The 20,943-nt window shown below is 41.5% G+C and overlaps 1 protein-coding gene and 1 long non-coding RNA gene across 6 annotated transcripts; one reads left to right on the forward strand and one right to left on the reverse strand.

The window, feature by feature from the left end:
• Window positions 1–3,160: 3,160 nt before the first annotated feature.
• Window positions 3,161–10,677, reverse strand: LOC129750985 (Golgi apparatus protein 1-like). Of its 5 annotated transcripts, none has more exons than XR_008738551.1 (7): window positions 10,077–10,655; window positions 8,276–9,404; window positions 7,171–8,035; window positions 5,348–6,095; window positions 5,182–5,288; window positions 3,888–5,111; window positions 3,161–3,819 (listed from the first exon to the last, which is right to left on the reverse strand). XR_008738551.1 is itself a non-coding variant. In XM_055746215.1 (7 exons), the coding sequence occupies exons 2-7, from the start codon at window positions 10,390–10,392 to the stop codon at window positions 4,944–4,946; spliced, it is 3,333 nt and encodes a 1,110-aa protein (XP_055602190.1). In that variant the 5' UTR covers window positions 10,393–10,577; window positions 10,639–10,677; the 3' UTR covers window positions 3,161–4,943. The 5 variants fall into 5 exon arrangements, 3 of the variants coding, with proteins under 3 accessions (XP_055602190.1, XP_055602189.1, XP_055602191.1); XR_008738550.1 differs by having other exon boundaries at window positions 3,161–3,612; window positions 3,674–5,111; XM_055746215.1 differs by having other exon boundaries at window positions 3,161–5,111; window positions 10,077–10,577; window positions 10,639–10,677.
• Window positions 10,678–11,849: 1,172 nt separating this feature from the next.
• LOC129750988 (uncharacterized) lies at window positions 11,850–12,836 on the forward strand. Its single transcript, XR_008738552.1, has 3 exons — window positions 11,850–12,127; window positions 12,222–12,466; window positions 12,561–12,836. It is a non-coding gene; the product is annotated as an uncharacterized LOC129750988 (long non-coding RNA).
• Window positions 12,837–20,943: the final 8,107 nt, after the last annotated feature.

Raw genomic sequence — 20,943 nt, forward strand, 5'->3', positions numbered from 1 at the left:
AGGGTGTGGCTTCGCTTTGCGTGGGCGGTGGAATGGGCGTTGCACTAGCCGTTGAAATGGTTTGATGAGAGAAAAGCAACAAAATGGCCTTCCAGTTCGAAGGATCAACCGTACTAATACTATTTAACTACAACTACGATTACGATGTAACGATGGCTAGTATTTTTCTACATCTGCTACCTTTTTTTGTATAAGAGCCTTATTAAGTTTCCTTTCGTTACCTCAAGTGCAAGTGCAAAAGTTAGAAAATTAGAAGAGATAACTACCAATCACTACTACACGAGTTATGAACATAAAGTATTTATGCCCACAAGATTTCTACCAATAGTATTGTACATTAGACGTTGAAGGACTCAACCATTCGACGACAGCAGGAGCGCATGGCATGTGGAAGACAATAAAACGTGTTTTCTAAAGTTTGGTGAGTTTATGATTTCAATCTAGAAGAAAAACCGAAACTTTCTTGTGATACATCTGTCTAGATGGTCTGTACTGACCCTTGACGTTAGTATTCTGAGTAGTTGTTGTACAACCCGCCGCCAAAGCACATCCACGAGATGTGATTCGCAGACTTGAAGCAAAGAGTCGAAATCTACAAACGAGCGCGTGAAGAGAGAAAAAACAAAACTTTAGAATATCTTAGGCTTCGTACGGCAACTCCATTTGAAAACAATGCTAGCTTAAAGTACGGTTTAACTCTAATCCCAATTCACTCTTTTGGTGAGACTTACGCACCCAGCTGTGCCTTTTCCCTGAGCAAGTGGAAGCGTTGAGGGGCTCGATTTATCACATTACCTAATTGGCACATGTCTAGGAGTTTTACGATGAGGAATCAAAAAGGTGCAATTCGAACGCTCACAACCTGTTGAAGTCTTCTCGAGATACTTTAAGTAGTAGCTCCAGGCCTTGGCTGGGGCTTCAAATGGTGGGTTGACAATCTGGAACTCTGGTTCTCACTCGTTCCTATTTCATGCTTCCACGGAGTAATATGATCACAAATGACAGCCAGCTAAAAGTGTATACGCAGCTGGCGGCGAAGCTCGGGTAATGTTGTCAACTCGACAATAGCAAAGTGAGGAGGTGTCGCAATCCTAAGGCACCGTGACGATAGGATGTATGACTGGAGGGAATCTCAGTCGCTAACGGAACCGGTCAAAGACAGGAGAAACTTAAACCGAAGTTCGCTCAATGTTCGTACAAGTCTGGTTTCATGGTTGTGACGGGTCTGGACCAGGCTACATCGGACTGGCTAAAGCAAATTACACCATCAATCAAGCCATGGGAAGGAGCTGACCTAGTCGCCGTTGGAGATAATCAAATCTCAAGATCGGAGATCCTGAAGGCTCACCTACCTGGAGCTGCCGAGGACGATATCGGTACGATTCAGGTTACCATTGAAAGCCAAAACGATGAGCTTAGTACTGAAAGCTGGAGATTTTACGATATACACAAAAAAAAACGAAGCTCTCGAAGTGGTTTTTACCGTAGACGAAACCTCGATGAAAGAGTTGGAGAAGAGGAACTTCGTCATATACTATGGATTTGGTTCCAGTAAAATCTGGAAAATAACCAAAAGAAATCCAGAAAGCAGAACTTTTGAAGGGAACACCACCGATAAAGCTGTTCAAGGACCCGGGCAGCCTAAACAGGGCCTTGTAAAGGACCAGTTGGCAACAGACCAGGTCCAATCCACAGAAGGAGAGTCGATAAGCAAAGGAAGTACTTCGGCAACTACCGATCTCAAAGAACCAGAGTCTAAGGACCAGGGACGAGACTCAGGCCGATGACATAGTGAGTGCGATGCGATGCGAATCAGCGGAAAATTTACGGACGCAGCCTACGCGAACTCGAGCGGCGGAACAAATTGACATCTGCTTCGCCGCGTTGAGTATGTCAGGTTTAAGCGATTCACATACATTTTCAACAAATGTGGTTCACCGCATTGAATCGCATTCACCGCATCGCATCGCATCGTATTCACTATGTCATCGGCCTCAGGGACAAACGAGAAAAATGAGAATATCCCCAGTAAATTCATTGCGGATTGCTCACCGGAAGGTACTTGGTTGTTGAGCATGGGCCCATGCTTGGAACAAGATCAACTTTAACTAGGCCTGAGTGGAATGAGCAGTTTTAAAGGTAAAGTAACCATCAACAAACCTGATAACAAAAAACTTTCAAAAAACCTTAGCACATGGAGCAAACCAAAACGAGAAAAGCAAACATGTGCAAATGGCAAAAAGCTGGTGCTTTGCCCCACCATCACGGGCAAAAAACTCCAAAAATGAACACCCTAAAATGTGTTCAGGCGAATCTTCATCATGCTGTAGGAGCCTCAAGTACACTACTCAGAAGATTCGTCTCCGAAAACCTGGACCTTGCCATTATCCAGGAACCTTGGGTTAACAAGGGTAAGGAACAAGGGCTTTACACGCCGAATGGTAAGATTCTTTACGACGATAGAAGCGCTCGGACTGGGTTCGCAAATGGACTGGGTCAATTGAAGAAAAACAATGGAGAGTTCACTACAGACCCAGAAGAAACACTTCAATTACTACTAAGTAAGCATTTCCCAGGATCCATCGAAGGGATAGAGATTATGGACACACCGGCTGGAAGACCCAGCCGGAATGTCAGACGCGAAGAAGCTCTCCGCAAATCGCGCGCAATCTTTATACCGTCAATGGTTAACTGGGTGATAAGTACATTCGAGCCATTTAAAGTTGCTGGCGAAGTCATATTCCCACTCAGTGGAAAAAGGTGTGCGTTATCTTCATCCCAAACTTCATCACAAAAAGGATGTCGGACCAAATTGGAAGATCGTTGAGCCAGATCTTCGGAGCTATTGGAGGGTCGTCGGACCACGGATCGCCGAACCGGAACCAGGTCGTTGTAGAGTGCATGATTGTATGTGTTTAAACCTAGATGAAAATGATCAACTGTTAGTACGAGATAGCAGTTTAGTTAGTAAGTTCGCGCTGAGTTCGAAAAGCACATAAGATCTTGTTGTCCAAGGATCCTACAGTCATCAGGTCAGGTTTCATGCCTTCGAGTTGATAAACTCTTGGAAAGTCATCCCAGTTTCTACCATCACATCCACAATCACATTCACGGATCACGAAGGAATCACAAGGATAATCGGATTCAGTAAAAACAGATCACTTTTTTCTATAACTGTCTATTAATTCATTTCTTTGAGTTTGATCTTACTGTATCAGTTAAAATCTACCGGTATGTACACCCAAAATAATCCGCACGTCGGGGCTACGTGAAAAACTTCATAATTTTTATCCAATTGATTTTCACGTAAAATGAACGAAAAAAATAAGTAAACGCTTCCCTAATAGGAATTTTTGCATGGTGAATATCGCGTGCAACTTACGTGAATTTCAAGTGAGTTCAACGCGATGTGATGATGGAAGCTTCGTGAAATGTGTTTAGTATTGAAATGACGTTTGAATCTTTTCTATTGATATTTTTTCGTCTCTACTTTCGGTAATAATGTAAAAAAAAAATAATTTTATCGCAAACAAAATTTATTTCAACTACCATTACTGTTCATACACGTACACTTAGAAAACTCAATTCCGGGACTTCTTGCTATGTGGAATCCTGTGGAAACAAAAAAAATTTTTAAATAAGAATGAAACTGTTTAATTGATGAATAATTTACCTTGTGCGCCCTTCCATTGCCACTTGAAATACACCTCCAACACCTGCGATATCTACTTGAATGGGATCGTCTCCTCGATGCCGACGGCTCCTTCTCACGGTCGTTCGTTTTCTACTCGGTGGAGCTTCCAGAAGCTTTCTCCGAAGCTGGAAACAAACACAAATCTCAGCGTAAAATGAATCAATTTCCGACGGGGAAATCAATATACACTTACCTCCACGCTGTCAACGCTCGGATTTACATTGCTTGTGCTAAGGCCCCGTGTTTCGACGACAAAAAAAAAACAAGTAAGCTGTCTGATAAGAAGTCCCTTTTCGAATAAGAATTTATTATCACTACCACCCGCTTGGAATTTACGTGAAATTCATGTGTAAATTATGTGAAAGTAAAGTAACTTTTACGAGAGCATCCTTGATACTCTGTGGTTACACAAAACTCACGTAGAATCGATAGGATGCCACAAAATCTAAATTTACGTGAAAAATCCCGTAGAAAAAATTTTAAAATTATTTTGGGTGTATAAAATTGTCTTCTAAGGGGGTCCGTTCCATGTGTTTTCATTTTTCAATCTGCCCCGTTCTCAAATGCTACGATTAGTGGTTTCATCAAATTTCTTACGTTCCCCAAACGCAGGCTACTCTCACGTTAGAATGCCATATAAGTTTTTAAAGAGAGAAAGGGAAGTGAATAATAAATCTTACTTATAGTATGGTAGCTGCTCTGAGATATGCATTAGCGAAAGCAGTTTGATCAACTCAAACTGAAATGTCCAAATAATGCACACAATAATTGAAAATGACATCACCTAACTAATATATTACACGGAGGAGCGGAAAAAATACCGACATCACATAAACGGTCATTGTTTGTATGAATAAGAATAAAACTAGAACAAGCCGCTACGGAGCCGTTATTAATGTTTCAGAATTTTGACTCGAGAAAATCTTATGTAAACTAAACTCTATATAACACAGATGCCTAAAAGTGGCGGACAAGACAGTACTGACCAAAATTTCTAATCGATTCCGTGGCACAAACATTCGTCTTACCTTAAGCGCTGCCCGTCGCGGTATTCTTTCTAAAGATACGCCACCGGGTTACCACGGACCGGGGTAGCGGATTGTCGTCGTCGATTGTGCCGTGGCAGCAGCAGTGGCACTCGCCTAGGTGCCAACTTCAAGCAGCAACCTCCCCGGTACTGCCCTCTTCGGGTACAGCAGCAAGAGGCTGCCAACAACGACGCTGCCGACGCCGACGCTGACACCGGGGACTATTTATTTTTGGCGGCAACCGTTCGGCGGGACACACGGCCACACAGCAGCCCGAAAATGAACACGAACCCAACGAAGCTGAACAAAACCAGAGCGAAGTAGTGTTTGGAGGGTGACGTTACCACCTGGTTGTACAGCTGCCCGAAACTTTCCGCCTGGGGCTGGACCTGGGAACGGGACGTGAATTTAACTTCGATTGTAGAAAAAAAAATGTAGAAAAAAGGAAGATAAACTCACCAAAGCAGCATTACGGAACATTTCCATTCGATTCATGAGAGTCTTTTTGCAGTCATCGTCCAGGGCCTTCGATTCATCCTGAAGGATGATTTCCAAACATTTTAGCACTGAAAAATATAACGGTCAATTTAAAAGGAAACAATTCTATCATTCAAATCTAGCTTACATCTTCCGTTTCCACTTTGAACGTTGGAACAGTACTTAAGTAGATCCACGGCACAAGCACGCTGTAGCATGGGATCAGCATAGATATCAGCTTGCCCTTCTTGCACCAGTTCCGCAACTTCAACCTTACAGGCTCGAGTTTGGATCCGTTGCTGCAAAAAAGCCTCCTTCAGACACTCCTCCACCTTCCCGTGATCTTCCACGGCTCCGGCTTCGACGGCCTCGGCGCACAGCACCTCAATCTCTGCCTTGCAAAGACTTTGCAACAGCGGGTTCAACTTGTAGTTCAAGGCTTGTTCATGCAGAACCTCGGTCATCTGCCGCTCACATTCGGCGTGCAGTTTAGCCTCCCGGAATTTAACTTTCAAACAGGCCACCACTTTCCCATCCAGCTCCTCGTTATTCTTGGCCCCGGCCACGATTTCCGTACAATACTGAGCGATGTCTTTGGCGCAGGCCGTTTGCAGCGTTGGATTGAACCGATAGTCCAGGTTCTGCTCGATCATTCGGTTCACCACCACCAGGTGGCACTTCTCGTCGAAAAGGTTCTCGTCTTTGTGAATTTTCAGACAGCCCAGCACCTTGGAGGGATCCGTGTCGCGACAGTACTGATGGATCATCTCCTGGCAGGTGTTGATGAGCATGTAGTCCGTTGAGCTATCGCTCAGTTCCGATTTTTTCACGTTGAACAACATGTGCTGGCACTTGGCTCCCAGTTTGTCGTGGCTGGTTTGCAAGCATTCCAGGACCTGTTGGAAGGTGGAATTAATTTTGTTGGTTTGTGCATGTTACATTCCACAGAATGTTCATGTTGGACAAATGAATAGTTTTCCGAACCCATAGATTTAACTTTGTAATCTAAATACAATCACAGATTTGAAGAATAATTCTAAACATTAAGTTGTAATAATTCTTATAACCTTGAAACCGAATATTATATCCGCATTTCGGATCAGAATTCGGAAACTTAATTTTGATTCCAAAGCCAATCTGAATCTTGAAATTGAATCTCAATCTTGAACCTGAATGATGACTTTGGATGGTGAATCTTGCCACGGTATGTTGACACTGAATTTTGAATCTGACTCTTGAATCGGAATTCGAGTCTTGACTGTGAATCTTGAATCTAATCCTTCCATATAAATGTCAAATCTGAAGCTGGAATTTCGAATTTTAATCTTAAACATCAAAGATTTTGAATAGTGAATCTGAATCTTGAAATTCGAATCTTAATCTTTATGATAAATCCTCAATTTTAAATCGGAACATCAAATTTGAATCCTCAATCTAGAATCTAAATCTTCAGTCCGAATCTTGAATTACTGATGATTTGAATCTTAATACTAGAATCCTGAATCTTAAATCTGGATCTTCAATCAGCATCTTTGATCTGAATCTTGTATCTGGAATTTGGATCTGAATTTTAGTCTTGAACTTGAATCTGAATTTTGACAGTAGATTCGAAAGTTAATGGTAAATTTAAATCTTGATTGTTAATCGCGAATCTGATTATTGAATTTTGATTCTGTATTTGTACCTTGAATCCCGAAACAAATTTAGAATCCAAGTCCTGAATCTTGTATTATAATATTTAATTTGAACCTTGAATTTTAGTTCTTGACTCTGAATGTGAATCTCGAATCTGAGAGTTGCATCTGAATTTTGAATCTTGAATTCGAATCATCAATGTTAATTCGGAATCTTCTGAATTCTGAATTCTAAATGCTTAATCTTGAATCTGCAAACACTTGAATCATGGAAACCCACGCAAAAGCAACGATTAGATGATAACACTGAACGAATGAAAGGACAAATCACACTTGCATTGTTCTTATTCACCTGACCGGATCCGTGCGGCACGTTGAAGCACAGCTTCGCGATCTCGGCCTGGCAGGCATCTTTCAGCAGCGGATCGAAGTCGATGTTTTCCCGCTGCTGGTACAGCTGGGCCCGGACCTCCTTGCGGCACTCCTTCGGTATCGAGTGTTTCGCCTCCTTGATGGTATCGTTGCGCATCACCTCGCTCAGACAAGCGACGACGTCGTACTTGGTGTTGCTGCGCGGGCAAAAGCGGGTCACGTACGGGCGGCAGGCTTCCTTAAATTTATAGGTGAAATGATAGTTTTTAAGTGAGATGATCTGGAAATGTTCGATAGCGGCGCGGCATTTGGTGTCGACCCTCATATCTGCGTAGTTTTTGTAGTTTATCAAGCACTCCATCATTTCTCCCTCGTCTTTGCCGGTTTTAAGAATGTTGGAACAGTGTTTCTGCATAGCGTCCCCACAAACGGCCATTATTACCGGGTTCAGTTCTACGTGAGCGGCCTCCTCTTCTGTGAAACGAACCACGGCGTTTTTGCAATTTTGCGCAAGTTTGTCTAGGTTATCCTGCAAGCATTGCATTTCTTCGCCTTTTCCTGTTTTGTCGAAGCAAAAGTAGGAGAGATCGTCAATGCACTCATCTTCGACTTCCGGAATAAGATCGACCGATCGGGCTCGCTGCCGCATTACGCGTTTGACTTCCTGGAAGCATTCCTGCTTCAGCTGCAAGTCCTTCTCCGGGTGATAGGCGTACCGGTGCAAACAAGGCAGGATCAGGGGACCTCGTTCCGGATCCATCTGAGCCGTGTCCAAATCGGCCCAAGTTTTTTTCGCCCGACAAAATTTGATGGCATCGTCCTTGCAGTTTCTAAAAGATAAAATTTAAAAATTAATCGGTAAGAAATATTTTTAAAGGAAAGAATTGAAATAAAAAAAAAACGAATAGCGGTTTAGAATAAAAATATAGGTGTTAAGCTTTGAAGTACAAGAAGAGCCAATAGAACTGGCAGTTAAATATGGATGGTTCGACAATCATGTGGGGGCACAAGCTGAAGACAAATTTCTATTGTGTGCATATCGCTTTAGCTATGAACTAGCCATTAGTTACCTGTACAACTGCGGATCCAATTTAAAATCCCGGGCCACAAAGTACTGAATCTGTAGCAGGGCGGATTCGCAATCGGCGTTCATGAAATTGGTACCCAACTTTTCCATCAGACAGGACATAACTCGTGCATCACCTCCTTCAGTATCGGAGCAGGCTACATCCACCACCGGTTTGCAGGCCTGCCTAAGCACCGGATCAACCCGCCAGTCCTCGCCTGCATCGGCAACTTTGACCAGAGTTTCCAGAGCACGTTGACAAACTTCAGTGACGCGTCGTTCCTTCTTTTTCTTCGGTCGAGCGTGATCCATCAAACAGTGGATAGTCTTGCCTCCGGCATCTAGATTGCTGCAGAACTTATCAATGTCCCCAGCACATCCAGTTAGAATTTCCGGCGAAAGTTTGTAGTCTTCCATCAGCATTCGTCGGTGGTCGTTGATTTCGACCACACAATCCTGACTCAGCTTAGTGTTGTTCTTCTGAACGCCTTCCAAACAAAGCAAAATTTGTGCCAACCGCACGTCCTTATCGTCAGAAACACCCCGGCGACAGTGATGCAGTTTGATGTCTTCCTTGCAAGCCCTCGTCAAACCCTTGCTGAGCTTATAATCGTGGGCAATCAACTTCTCTCTACGAAGCAGTTGTTTTTGGCAATGGTCGGTCATGGCGGCATCGTTTCGATTTTTCATCAAACATTTCAAAACCAGCTGGGACCCGGCCGGAATCGAGGGACAAAATCGAATTGCATCAACGGCACAGGAGAGGAACAGCGGCTTATCTAGCTTTACGTCCTCGACCTGAATCTCGGACAGATGCAGCACTCCCTTGCGGCAAACTTCACTTAAAGTGTCCAGATGGCTTTGGAGACAGGCGATCGTTTCTCCTTGGGAAACTTTTTTGTTATCGTTGACCAGGCGACCACAGTTCAGGGTTTCGATGTCCCGGGTACAATCCTTGAGGAACGGCCCTATTAGTCGGTAATCGGAGAAAGCTACGTACTCTAGACGTTGAATGTATTCCCGGCACCCGTTTCCCTTGACCTGATCCCGATGGTCGATTATACAGGACAGATACTGACCCGGAAGATCCGCGCTCGGTGTGCAGGGGAACTTGTCGTAGTGCTTCGGACAACCTGAAAGAATACAAACGCGTAAAGTTTTGAGTCAAAAACAGCTTTCTTGATCTTAACACAGTCATGTACATTTTGAAATTGATTGCACTGTAGTTTTTGAAAAGCGCTCCTGGTGTTCGGAATAGGAAACATTTGACAACAATTTCTGTAAACAACTTTTAACTTTTAAATTCAAGAAATTTCGAAAAACATGAAAGGAAATATGAGTTTTTCAGTTCGATATAAATTCTAGAGAGGATTCGGTATAAAAATCAGAATTTGGAGAATTTAGGCTTAAGAATATTTTGCATCAATACAAGCCAGGACTCTGCCAATACTAATAGTGTTTTCGTTTATTGGCAGTGGCAACCTAGTTACCCACGAGTTTTGCCCTAACTGCTGTTATTATGTTCGGTTATTAATTCAGAAGTGGAGTTTTGCCCGAGATTTGAACCTCAAGCAGGCGGTTGCACCCCGTAAAAGTTGTCAGTGTTGGGGGTAAACATAAGGGTGAGTATAGCAACCATATATTTACATCGTCCTGGGTAACGATTCTGTTCGTTTATTCAGAAAAAGTTTTGCCTCGCGCTAGTGGAGAAAACGAAAACGGCATAAGTTATTCATCCAGAATTTAGCTTTTCAAAATCAAAATTTGAAAATAATTACATTTACAATAATTTCAGAAGAAATTACCTTTCTGTATCAGCCGCTGCACATTCCGGTCGTCCAGCAGGGCCGAGGTGTGGGCCCAAATCAGATGCTGACAGTCCTCGCTGAGCGCATCGACCCGTTCCTGCGGCAAATTCTGGACACACTCCAGGGCCTTCAGATCCCCGGCAGTTTCCGGCACACTCGGGCACAGCGTCCTAAGCTCCGGGCAGGCTACCTCTTCCAGCAGCTTCGGATTTTGTGGGCCACCCGCATTGATGACTGCCTGAGCTTGGGTTGTCGGTGACCACACGGTTACCAATAAAAGAACCGGAAGGATGGCTTTCCCGAATCCTTCCATCACATTAACTTGAATTTTCCAGTTGGTATCCCAGGGTTTGTTGTTCTTTTGTTCCCGGTATTAATTTTTTTCTGGTTCGACTTTTCTCTGACACACTTGGAAAACAGATGAGCGAATCTCGACCGGAAGTCGGTCCGTTATAGGCGGAACATTTCGCTCACTCTCGAAATCTTCAGAAAAGAAAACTAAAACATAAACTTTTTTAATTAATTCAGCTGAACCTCAGGGAGCCGAAAAACTGTAAACCTGTTCCCTGGTACGTGTCCAGCAGGGGTGCCAGGTGGTTTCGTCAAAAATCAGGTCAACGCGAAGTTAAAAATCAGGATTTTTCAGGACACCTCTTGATTCAATAAAATAATTAGGATTTCTGCTTAAATTGCATAAATAAAGGCGCAATACAGGTGCTGTAAACGCCTTGATTTACGCAACAACAGTATGCAGCTTGTTTGCTGGCATGTAGTTCATATCGAAAAACTCCATTTAAATATCATCTGAATCGAAGATTACCATCTGTTAAATGGGTTTATCTATTCTATAACCTATTTTTTCGATTTTATCATAGTATAACTACAAATTCGACCATATTTAAGAATTTTTTATGAAAATCAGGACAAATCAGGACATTTTAGGGACAAACTTTCAAAAATCAGGACAACTCGACCGTTTTTAAAAAATCAGGACGGTCTCTCGAAAATCAGGACAAATCCTGATAAATCAGGACACCTGGCACCTCTGGTGTCCAGTCCAGCGATGATAAAAATTCGTCGAAGCGAACTCGACGAAAAAAGAGAAGAAGAACCAGCAAGATTTGACAGCTGCGTTCTGATGAGTTTGTTTTTTTGAGGTTTTTCGGCGTGGTGCGAGCAAAATCGCCGGTCGTACAACAGAGATAGAACAACAACAAACTTTGGCCAGAATGAGACAACCGTATTGTGCTTTTTCGGGTTGAAGAAAGAAACAGAAGAAATGGCTGCGTACTTTAAGGCACGGTTTAGGCCAGGGAGATGGCATCCCTATCCTTTGTCATTGAATTTGACAACCATCAAAATTACGGGCCCACGATTTTGTGGGCCCATAACAAACCTGACATTTTGCTGTCAAAGACCCGAACTAAATGTCAAATGCTAGAGAAGTATGGTTGATAGCACACTAACACATCAATTATTCTGATTCCTCATTGGTTGAAATTTTGACTTTTGAGACTTCGTACTGCTTTGAGAGGAAAACACCATAAACGTGTCTCCCGATGGATAGAAAAAAGAAAAAGATTCTTGTTCGAAAGAAGAACTAGATTGCCACCTCCCTGATGCGATGCGAATTTGCGGAAAATTTACGGACGCAGCCTACGCGAACTCATGCGGCGGAACAAATTGACATATGCTTCGCCGCGTTGAGTACACGCTCATATTTTTTCAACCATTAATGACTTTTCTTGAACCATTTTTTGAGATTTTCGATAGAACTGTCATTATTGTTGTTTTTCAACCGTAATGAACGGTTCAATTTCAACCATTTTAGGAGTTCTAATGAACAAGTTGAAAAATGGTTAAATTTCAACCGCAAAATATATGGAAAAATAGCAGCCATCTTTGCAAGAGAATTTGTTTGTTTTTTTTTATAGCTGTCGTGACGGGACTTCCGTCCGGGATTCAGCAGGCAGTTATCAATCAGTGGTTTCAGTTCATTTAGTTACTTAACGTATAAGATGAAGGTTACCCTATAATACAATTAACGCGTAAGTATCTGTGGAAATTGAAAAAAAAAGAGTTTTAATACATTAAATTGATGAACACTTCCAAATTACCATAACCTTAATTTGTTTCTCGTAGTTGATCGGAAGATTCGGTGAGCTATAGGCCAACTTTATTACAAGAAGGAAACAGGAGATTTGGCTGAATTATCTACAGGAAAAGACAACATTGCTAACGAGAAAGGAACGCATTTGCAATTGCAATTAGAAAAATATTTAACCTCATCAGAACGGCACGGACAAATTTTTCAGAGACTGTCGGTAGTGGCAAACATCTGCTAGGAACCATTCTGCTTGGCCACATGATAAAGCATCTTTCAAGGGGTAAGTTATGTTATTTAGAACTATTACAATACCTCGTTTGATTTTATTTTAATAGCACCATACTAACAGTTTTCTGTTTTCCTATCCGTTGCAGTGATGATCTGAAAATCACTTCCCTTCGCTCATCGAGTGCGAGTCCGATTCGAAAAGCTGCGAAAGGAAACATGGTAGGAGCGGATACTAGATCAGGTGCTGTGCAGTCACCGGGGAGGAAACAGCAGCACTTGCAGAATTGCAACAAAATAGTGTATCTTCATTGTCAGCATCGAACACTGAAGATTTCGATGAATGCGACCAGAACAAGTTATCCATAAATATTTATAGATTTTAATTATATCCAAACGTATTTTTAAATAAAAGCTCTATTGGCAATCCACGGATTCATGCTTGTTGTTTTACATTCATTCAGATGTTTTTCCATTGCATTTTGCATTCCATTTTGCAAATTTTCACTTTTTCGACCATGTTTAAAAAATAACCATAATCCAAGTTCTCCTTGAAATCTCATTTTATGAGTTTTCACTGAAAACTCATAAAACGACTTGATCCACAAAACTTCGATTATGGTTATTTTTCAAGCATTAATGGTTCAATATGGCCGAGCGTGAGGTTTAAGCGATTCACACACTCAGAGGAAATCTTATTATAAATTTCATAAGATACATCTTATGAACCACTTTTTTGCGTCCAAACTAATTTTTCATAAGAGACTTATGAAATTCTTTCAATTTTCATACGATGTTCTTATGAAAAATAGAAGAAACGGCATTGTGAAAAAATGATGAACACATTCATTCATAGCATCAGTTTTTTTTCATCATCTAACAGTACGAAGCAATCGCCAGTTCATAGTTATTATAGTTTTCCTTCAATGTTAAATGTTATTGTTATCTCCGGAATGGTAAGTTCGATTTGATGTTTTTGGTGTGAACGTTGAATATATTAGTAAACCAAAATACATTATTTGTTTACTTTTCAGCAAGCTGATCGGCAAAAAACGAAAGGTCGAAGATTAAGATGCGGCAAAAAAAAACTTTGATGGAGCCGTCTGTTGATGCGCTGCTGATGGTGACCATGAAGGATTTAATTTTAAACAAATTTGGCAAACAATAAAGTGAATGTTTTCAGCATGAAATATCGAGAATTTTTCTTATTAGAAAGTGATTTACTGTTTCCATAAGAATCTCTTATGAAAAGCAACAACCTCTCAATGAAGTAGGCGTTCATCTTCAGAATTCATTCGCGTCATAAGACAATCTTATGAATTTCATTAATTTTTCTTATGGCGCCACTTCATAAGAGAATCTTATGGCATACATAATAGTATTTTTCTGAGTGCATACATTTTCATCAAATGTGGTTCACCGCATTGAAACGCATTCGCCGCACCGCATCGCATCGTATTCACTATGTCATCGGCCTTTTTTTTTTTTTTTTTGTAAATTATTTATTTGAAACGGCTCATACCTTTAGGCTTTAAGGAGCCAAACTCGTTTTGTTTGATTACAATTGTGTACTTAGATCTAGTTCACTTTTTTTTTTTTTTTGAAGAAAAAGAAAGATAGAAAGGGAAATATGAAAATAAAGAGAATTATAGTCGAAGATCGATAGCTTTTAGGAAAAGGTATATCTCGAACATATAGTCCAAGTCCATCATACCTAATACATCCCTCACTGGAACGTCGGGTGGTTTTCCTCGGGCCCGAAGGGAATCTATAAAGTTCGCTCTGGCGAATAGGTGGTCCTCACACGACCAAACAATTAACAATTTTGTTAATTGCATTAACAAAAAATTCCGGTCGTTCGTACACCCACCACCCGCTTCGTCGACTTCAAGGCTACTTTAGCCGTACTTTTCAAATTTCTGATAGTCTTCTTTCATTTTACTTTAGAAAACTTCAGATTCTGCTGGTTGGATAGCTCTATTTTTCGAAGCAAAAGCTATGTTCTAAGACTTTAGTACACATCCGCTAAGCAAATGTTTATTCATACCAAACTAAGCAAATGCTTTGGACTTTTGCTTTGATTGATTTCGAGCTAAGTAAAAGCTACCGAAGCAATTGCTAAACCTTATTCATACCACTTAATATGCTCGATGTCATGGTAACCTACACACAACGAAAAAAATCTGTAAAATCACATCACATGTGATGTAAATAAAAAGAAGCATCATATATGACGGAGTTTTCAGTGCTAGTTGGAAATTACACGCCAGTGAAATGTTGCAACGTGTAAAATAAAAAATGATGTAAAATATGGCAACATGTAAAATAAAAATGATGTAAATTATAAAACCACTGAATATTGGAGGAAAAACTTTCCAATTGGAATCTGTTTTGTTTTATTTATTGGTATTTATGATTCAATAATGGAATTATCTCATGTCATAATAAAAATAAAACCTTTTTGTTATTAATTTAGTTTATTTCATTTGGTGACAATGATTTTTTTAATCTCACAATTTTTTATATTAGGAGTCACATTCACACTTATATTTTTTCTCGAAGACCGGATCCAAAGTTGAATAACTTGGAGCTGCTTCCAACACCGCTTCCTGCTTCACGAAGATCTCTGGGAACTTTAATCGCGGGAAAACTGCTTAAAAAATACTTTTTGGTGCACGACTTTGACTTGACACTTTGTTTAAATTTGTCTGATCCTATTAAATTGAAATTCAATGTCCTCATCACATTCCATGTCGTGTAATTTTAAGAAATTTCTATTTCCATTACATCACATATGATGTAACGAAAACGAAGCATCACATATGATGGGATTTTCAGGTGCGAGTTGAATATTCCACGTCTGTAAACTTCAAAAGACGTGTAAAATTTAAAGACATGTAAAATATTAAAGACGTGTAATATTTAATTCGCACTGAAAATTCCGTCGTATGTGATGCTTCTTTCTATTTACATCATATGTGATGTAAATTTACATCAAATAATCGCGTTCCGTGTCAAGTAATATTTGTGTCATATGAATTCAGTGCTGTTAAGGATTCAACTTTTTTTAATTTGTAAATTTACATCAATAAATCGAGTTCCACGTCATGTAATGATACAGGTTTTCAATTTCAGTGTTGTTAAGGATTCAGATTTTTTTTCTGTGTAGACCACATCCGCATAAATTGCTGCCAGCAATATTTAAACGATAGAGTACCGCATTCATGGAATAATGATTGGACATGAGACGGGAAAATATACGAATAAAATCCCGAGTCAGGTTCAATCTATTAAACCAGGGTTTAAGGCTTACCTTTGGGATAATCGAGTGGAACCACCGACCCAACTCATCCTCGTCCCATCTACGCTGCCAGTTGACAAGAGAGTTTCTTCGAGCCAAGAAGTAAAATTCGTTGAATACGATTTCACGCTGGTAAATGTTGCCTTCCATCGCACCCACTTTTGCAAGGGAATCTGCCCTCTCATTGCCTGCTATTGAGCAATGTGAGGGGACCCAGATAAAGGTGATAGAAAAGCAACGTCTTGATAAAGTGGTCAATATATCTCGTATCATTTCGAGGAAGTACGGCGTGAATTTTCCTGGTTTTATAGAGCGGATTGCTTCAACAGAGCTGAGACTATCAGTTATAATATAGTAGTGTTCAATAGGTCGTGTGGCGATACTATTCAAAGCCCAGTGAATAGCTGCTAACTCTGCAACATATACAGAGCATGGTGACTGGAGACTGTGAGATGCGCTGGATATTTCGTTGAACACTCCAAATCCTGTTGTTTCCTCTATAAGTGATCCATCGGTAAAGTACATTTTATCAGCATCGACGTGTCTATATTTAGCTTCGAAAATTCTTGGAATCAGAAGAGGACGATGCGGATCCGGGATTCCACGAATTTCCTGCTGCATAGACAAATCAAACTGGACAGAAGAATGATCGTAGTCTGGGCTACAAACACGAGTTGGAGAATACGAAGAAGGGTTTACCTGCATTGACATGAGGATATGGTTCATTCGTCTCGTATCGCTCATAGTGAACAGTCGCGTTTCGAGATTTCGTCCAATATATCCGGGTGTTTCGTTCCGTTCGGGCGTTTAATACGGTGTTTTGTACCGCGCTATACGTTTTTCTGCCAAAGGCAGACCCCAGCTCGCCAAAGTGGTGCTATTATAGTGTTGGTCGACAAAAAAAAAAAGGTTTTTTTCTGGCTAGCTGACTGCCCTCAACTGGTCACCACGAGGGCCGCCGCCATTGTTTGACTCATCATCATCATCAATCTGGTCGTTCTTGCTCGAGCCGAGACTTGACGTGGCAGCCATCTTCGAAGAAGGACCACGTGGTTGGGATCACCACTGAAGGAGCCAATCAAAACAAAAATCAAGTTTGTTATACTTTTCTTACTTTTCTCTATTTCTAATTCTATTTTTTCTCTATTATATATTTCGATCAAATTGAGCTTCGCTTTTATTTTCATGAAATATGAGCGAAGGCGGGGGGTCGGACCCGCCAGAGGTGGATGGTGAGCAAATCATCTATGAGGATGAGGAGCATCTGGAGGATTCAGCTGTAGCTGGTTCTTCGAATGCTCATCCTTCTCCGCCAGTTGATATTGCTACTCCATCTGCAGCTGCGGGAAAAACAACCCGACTCCGAGTTTATCCTGATAATTCATCCTCTTCTGGGCCGGGGGTGGTTTTCATCCGGCCCAAAACTAACGGAAAACCATTAAATTTAGTGCAGATCACGAAAGATCTGGCTAGGTGGCCCTCCGTTACCAGTGTTTCCAAAGTACGTCCGAACAAATTGCGCGTTGTTGTGGCCGACCGGAAGGCCGCAAACGGAATTCTTGCCAGTAATTTTTTTAATTTAGAGTATCAGCTCTATATTCCATCTCGAGACGTAGAGATCGAGGGTGTGATCACCGAATCGAGTTTGGAGGCTGAATACGTTAAGTCTCACGGCGTAGGTAAGTTCAAGAGCCTTGATTCGACTTCGGTCGGAATCTTGGATTGTCGCCAACTCATGACTGCCTCCGTCGTTGATGGCGTTACCAAGTATTCGCCTTCAGCCTCGATTCGGGTTACATTTGCAGGAACAGCCCTCCCTCATTACGTCTTGATTGACGGAATTTTAAGGCTTCCAGTACGCCTTTATGTGCCTCGCCCAATGCAATGCAAGAATTGCATCAAGTTGGGGCATACTGCTTCGCATTGCTGCAACAAGAAGCGATGCTTGCATTGTGGGGAGAATCATGGGGAAGGAGCATGCTCAGCAGTTGAGCAAAAATGCGTCTATTGCGGGGGCTCACCCCATGATATCTCCTCCTGCGAGGCATTTCAGGCAAGCTGGGATAAACAGAGGCGCTCTTTAAAAGAACGCTCCAAGCGTTCTTATGCCGCCATATTAAAGAGCGCCTCTCCACCGGTCCAACCTCAGACCAGTAACATTTTTTCTGTGCTGTCAGTTGACAATGAAGACACAGATACGGCTGATGAAGTTCAGCCAGTCTTCGTTGCAGGAGGCTCTCGGAAGCGAACAAAGGCGCCTTCTCCGAAAATACCAGCTAAAATAGCTACGGTTGTCTCTTCAAATAGAAACGAGAAAAAGTCGACTGCTGCTGAAAAGGAAAAACAAGTTCCTCCAGGTTTCCGCGGAAATGTACCACTGCAGAATAAACCAACAGCTGCGGGAGCTTCGCAAACCCAAACCCCAAACGTGATGCCAGAATCAACGACTCAGTCTGGGCTCTTTAAGTTGACTGACATTTTGAACGGATTTTTTTCGTGTTTTAATGTATCAGAACCCGTGAAAGACATTGTATTTGCAATGCTTCCTGTATTAAAGACATTTTTAAAGCAATTGATGCAAACTTGGCCCCTCCTTTCAGTGTTTGTATCTCTCGATGGCTAATTTACGCCGAGAGGTCGGAGATATCACTGTACTACAGTGGAATTGTCGTAGTCTTATTCCAAAATTGGATTCATTGAATTATTTACTTCATAAAACAAACTGTGATATCTTTGCATTGTCCGAAACTTGGCTATCTTCTCAATCTAACATCTCATTCCACAATTTTAATATTATCCGTCTGGATCGTGACGATTCTTATGGAGGGGTGCTTTTGGGGATCAATAAGTGCCACTCTTTTTATAGAATTCACCTTCCTTTATCAGGCGGAATTGAAGCTGTTGCATGTCATACAACAATAAGAGGTAAGGACTTATGTGTTGTCAGTTTGTACTGGCCTCAGAGAGTTGCAGTGGATCGAAATCACCTAGAGGACCTGTGCTCAGTGCTCCCTGAGCCAAGGTTGATCCTGGGTGACTTCAATTCACATGGAACTGTCTGGGGAGAACAAATTGACGATAGTCGTTCTACTCTTATCTATGACATTTGCGACAGTTTCAATTTAACAGTATTGAACACGGGTGAAAAAACACGGGTACCTAAACCTCCTGCAAGACAAAGTGCAATTGACCTCTCACTCTGCTCAAATTCACTATCATTTGATTGCCAGTGGAAGGTAGTCCATGATCCGAATGGTAGTGATCACTTACCTATCGAAATTACTATCACCAATGGGGTCAGCTCTTCGAACACAATAAATATGACATATGACCTTACAAGACACATCGACTGGAAAAAGTACTCGGACACAATTAAAACCGCCATCGACTCTATGCACGTTTTACCTCCTTTGGAGGAGTACCACTTTCTTTCTTGTCTGATACACGATAGTGCAGTTGACGCTCAAACAAAACCCATCCCAGAATCATCTATTCATCGAAGGCCTCCTAATCCATGGTGGGACCCTCAGTGTTCTAAGCTTTATAAGGACAAATCAACAGCATTTAAAGAATTTCGAAAACATGGAACTCTTGTCCATTTTGAAGCTTACGTTTCCCTTGAAAATCAGTTTAAAAAGTTAACCAAGGGGAAGAAAAAGGCGTATTGGAGGAATTTTGTTAGTGGGTTATCGCGTGAAACATCCTTAAGTACTTTGTGGAAAGTGGCACGAAGCATGCGTAATCGATCATCTACAAATGAAAGTGAGGAATATTCACATAGGTGGATATTTAAATTCGCACGGAAAGTCTGTCCAGATTCTACACCTGTGCAAAAAATAATCCGGAATGTGCCTCCTGATAGGTCTGATAGTGGTCTAGACTCAAGCTTTTCGATGGTCGAATTCTCACTTGCCCTCCTCTCTTGCAACAATTCAGCTCCGGGAATTGATGAAATCAAATTTAACTTGTTGAAAAACCTTCCGGATGCTGCAAAATTTCGCTTGTTAAATTTATTTAACCAATTCTTGGAGCATAACATTGTTCCCCAAGATTGGAGACAAGTGAGAGTCATTGCTATCCAAAAGCCCGGAAAACCAGCGTCTGATCCCAACTCTTACCGTCCAATAGCGAAGTTGTCTTGTATACGCAAATTGATGGAGAAAATGATATTGTTTCGTTTGGACAAATGGGTAGAAACAAATGGTCTCCTTTCAGATACTCAATTTGGGTTTCGAAGGGGCAAAGGGACAAACGATTGCCTTGCTTTGCTGTCTTCAGAGATACAAATGGCGTACGCAAAACGTGAGCAAATGGCTTCAGTGTTTCTAGACATAAAGGGAGCTTTTGATGCAGTCTCAATAGAGGTTTTGTCAGACAAGTTGCACTCCCGGGGTCTGCCTCCTCTATTGAACAACATCTTATACAGCTTACTTTGTGAGAAACATTTGAACTTTGCTCACGGAGATTTTGCAGTTAGAAGAACATCTTACATGGGCCTCCCACAGGGTTCATGTTTGAGTCCACTTTTGTACAACTTTTATGTGAGTGACATCGACAGCTGTCTCTCTGAAGGCTGCACTCTAAGACAACTTGCAGATGACGGAGTAGTGTCTGTCACAGGATCTACTGAGTCTCATCTGCACAGGCCTTTACAAGATACTTTAGACAGATTGTCTTCCTGGGCTTTGGGGCTTGGGATTGAGTTTTCCCCTCAGAAAACGGAAATGGTTGTTTTCTCTAAGAAACGTAGACCTGCTCAACCTAAGCTTCAACTCCTAGGCAGAACGATCACTCAATCGAGGAGTTTCAAGTATCTTGGGGTTTGGTTTGATTCCAAGTGTACCTGGAGAGCCCACATTGAGTATCTGAAAGGAAAATGCCAACAAAGAATCAATTTTCTCCGATCAATTACTGGCACCTGGTGGGGAGCCAATCCAGAAGATCTTATCAAATTGTATCGAACAACTATTCTATCCGTTATGGAATATGGTAGCTTCTGTTTCCAGTCAGCTGCCAAAACTCACCTCATCAAACTAGAGCGTATCCAATACCGTTGTCTCCGTATCGCTTTGGGCTGTATGCCCTCAACACACAACATGAGTCTTGAAGTTTTGGCAGGAATACTCCCTTTGAAAGATCGATTCAATTTACTATCACTTCGGTTCCTCATCAGGTGTGAGGTCATGAACCCATTGGTGATTGTAAATTTCGAAAGGTTACTTGAGCAAAAA

Source organism: Uranotaenia lowii, chromosome 3 (assembly GCF_029784155.1).
Source record: "Uranotaenia lowii strain MFRU-FL chromosome 3, ASM2978415v1, whole genome shotgun sequence".
NCBI classification, from domain to species: domain Eukaryota; kingdom Metazoa; phylum Arthropoda; class Insecta; order Diptera; family Culicidae; genus Uranotaenia; species Uranotaenia lowii.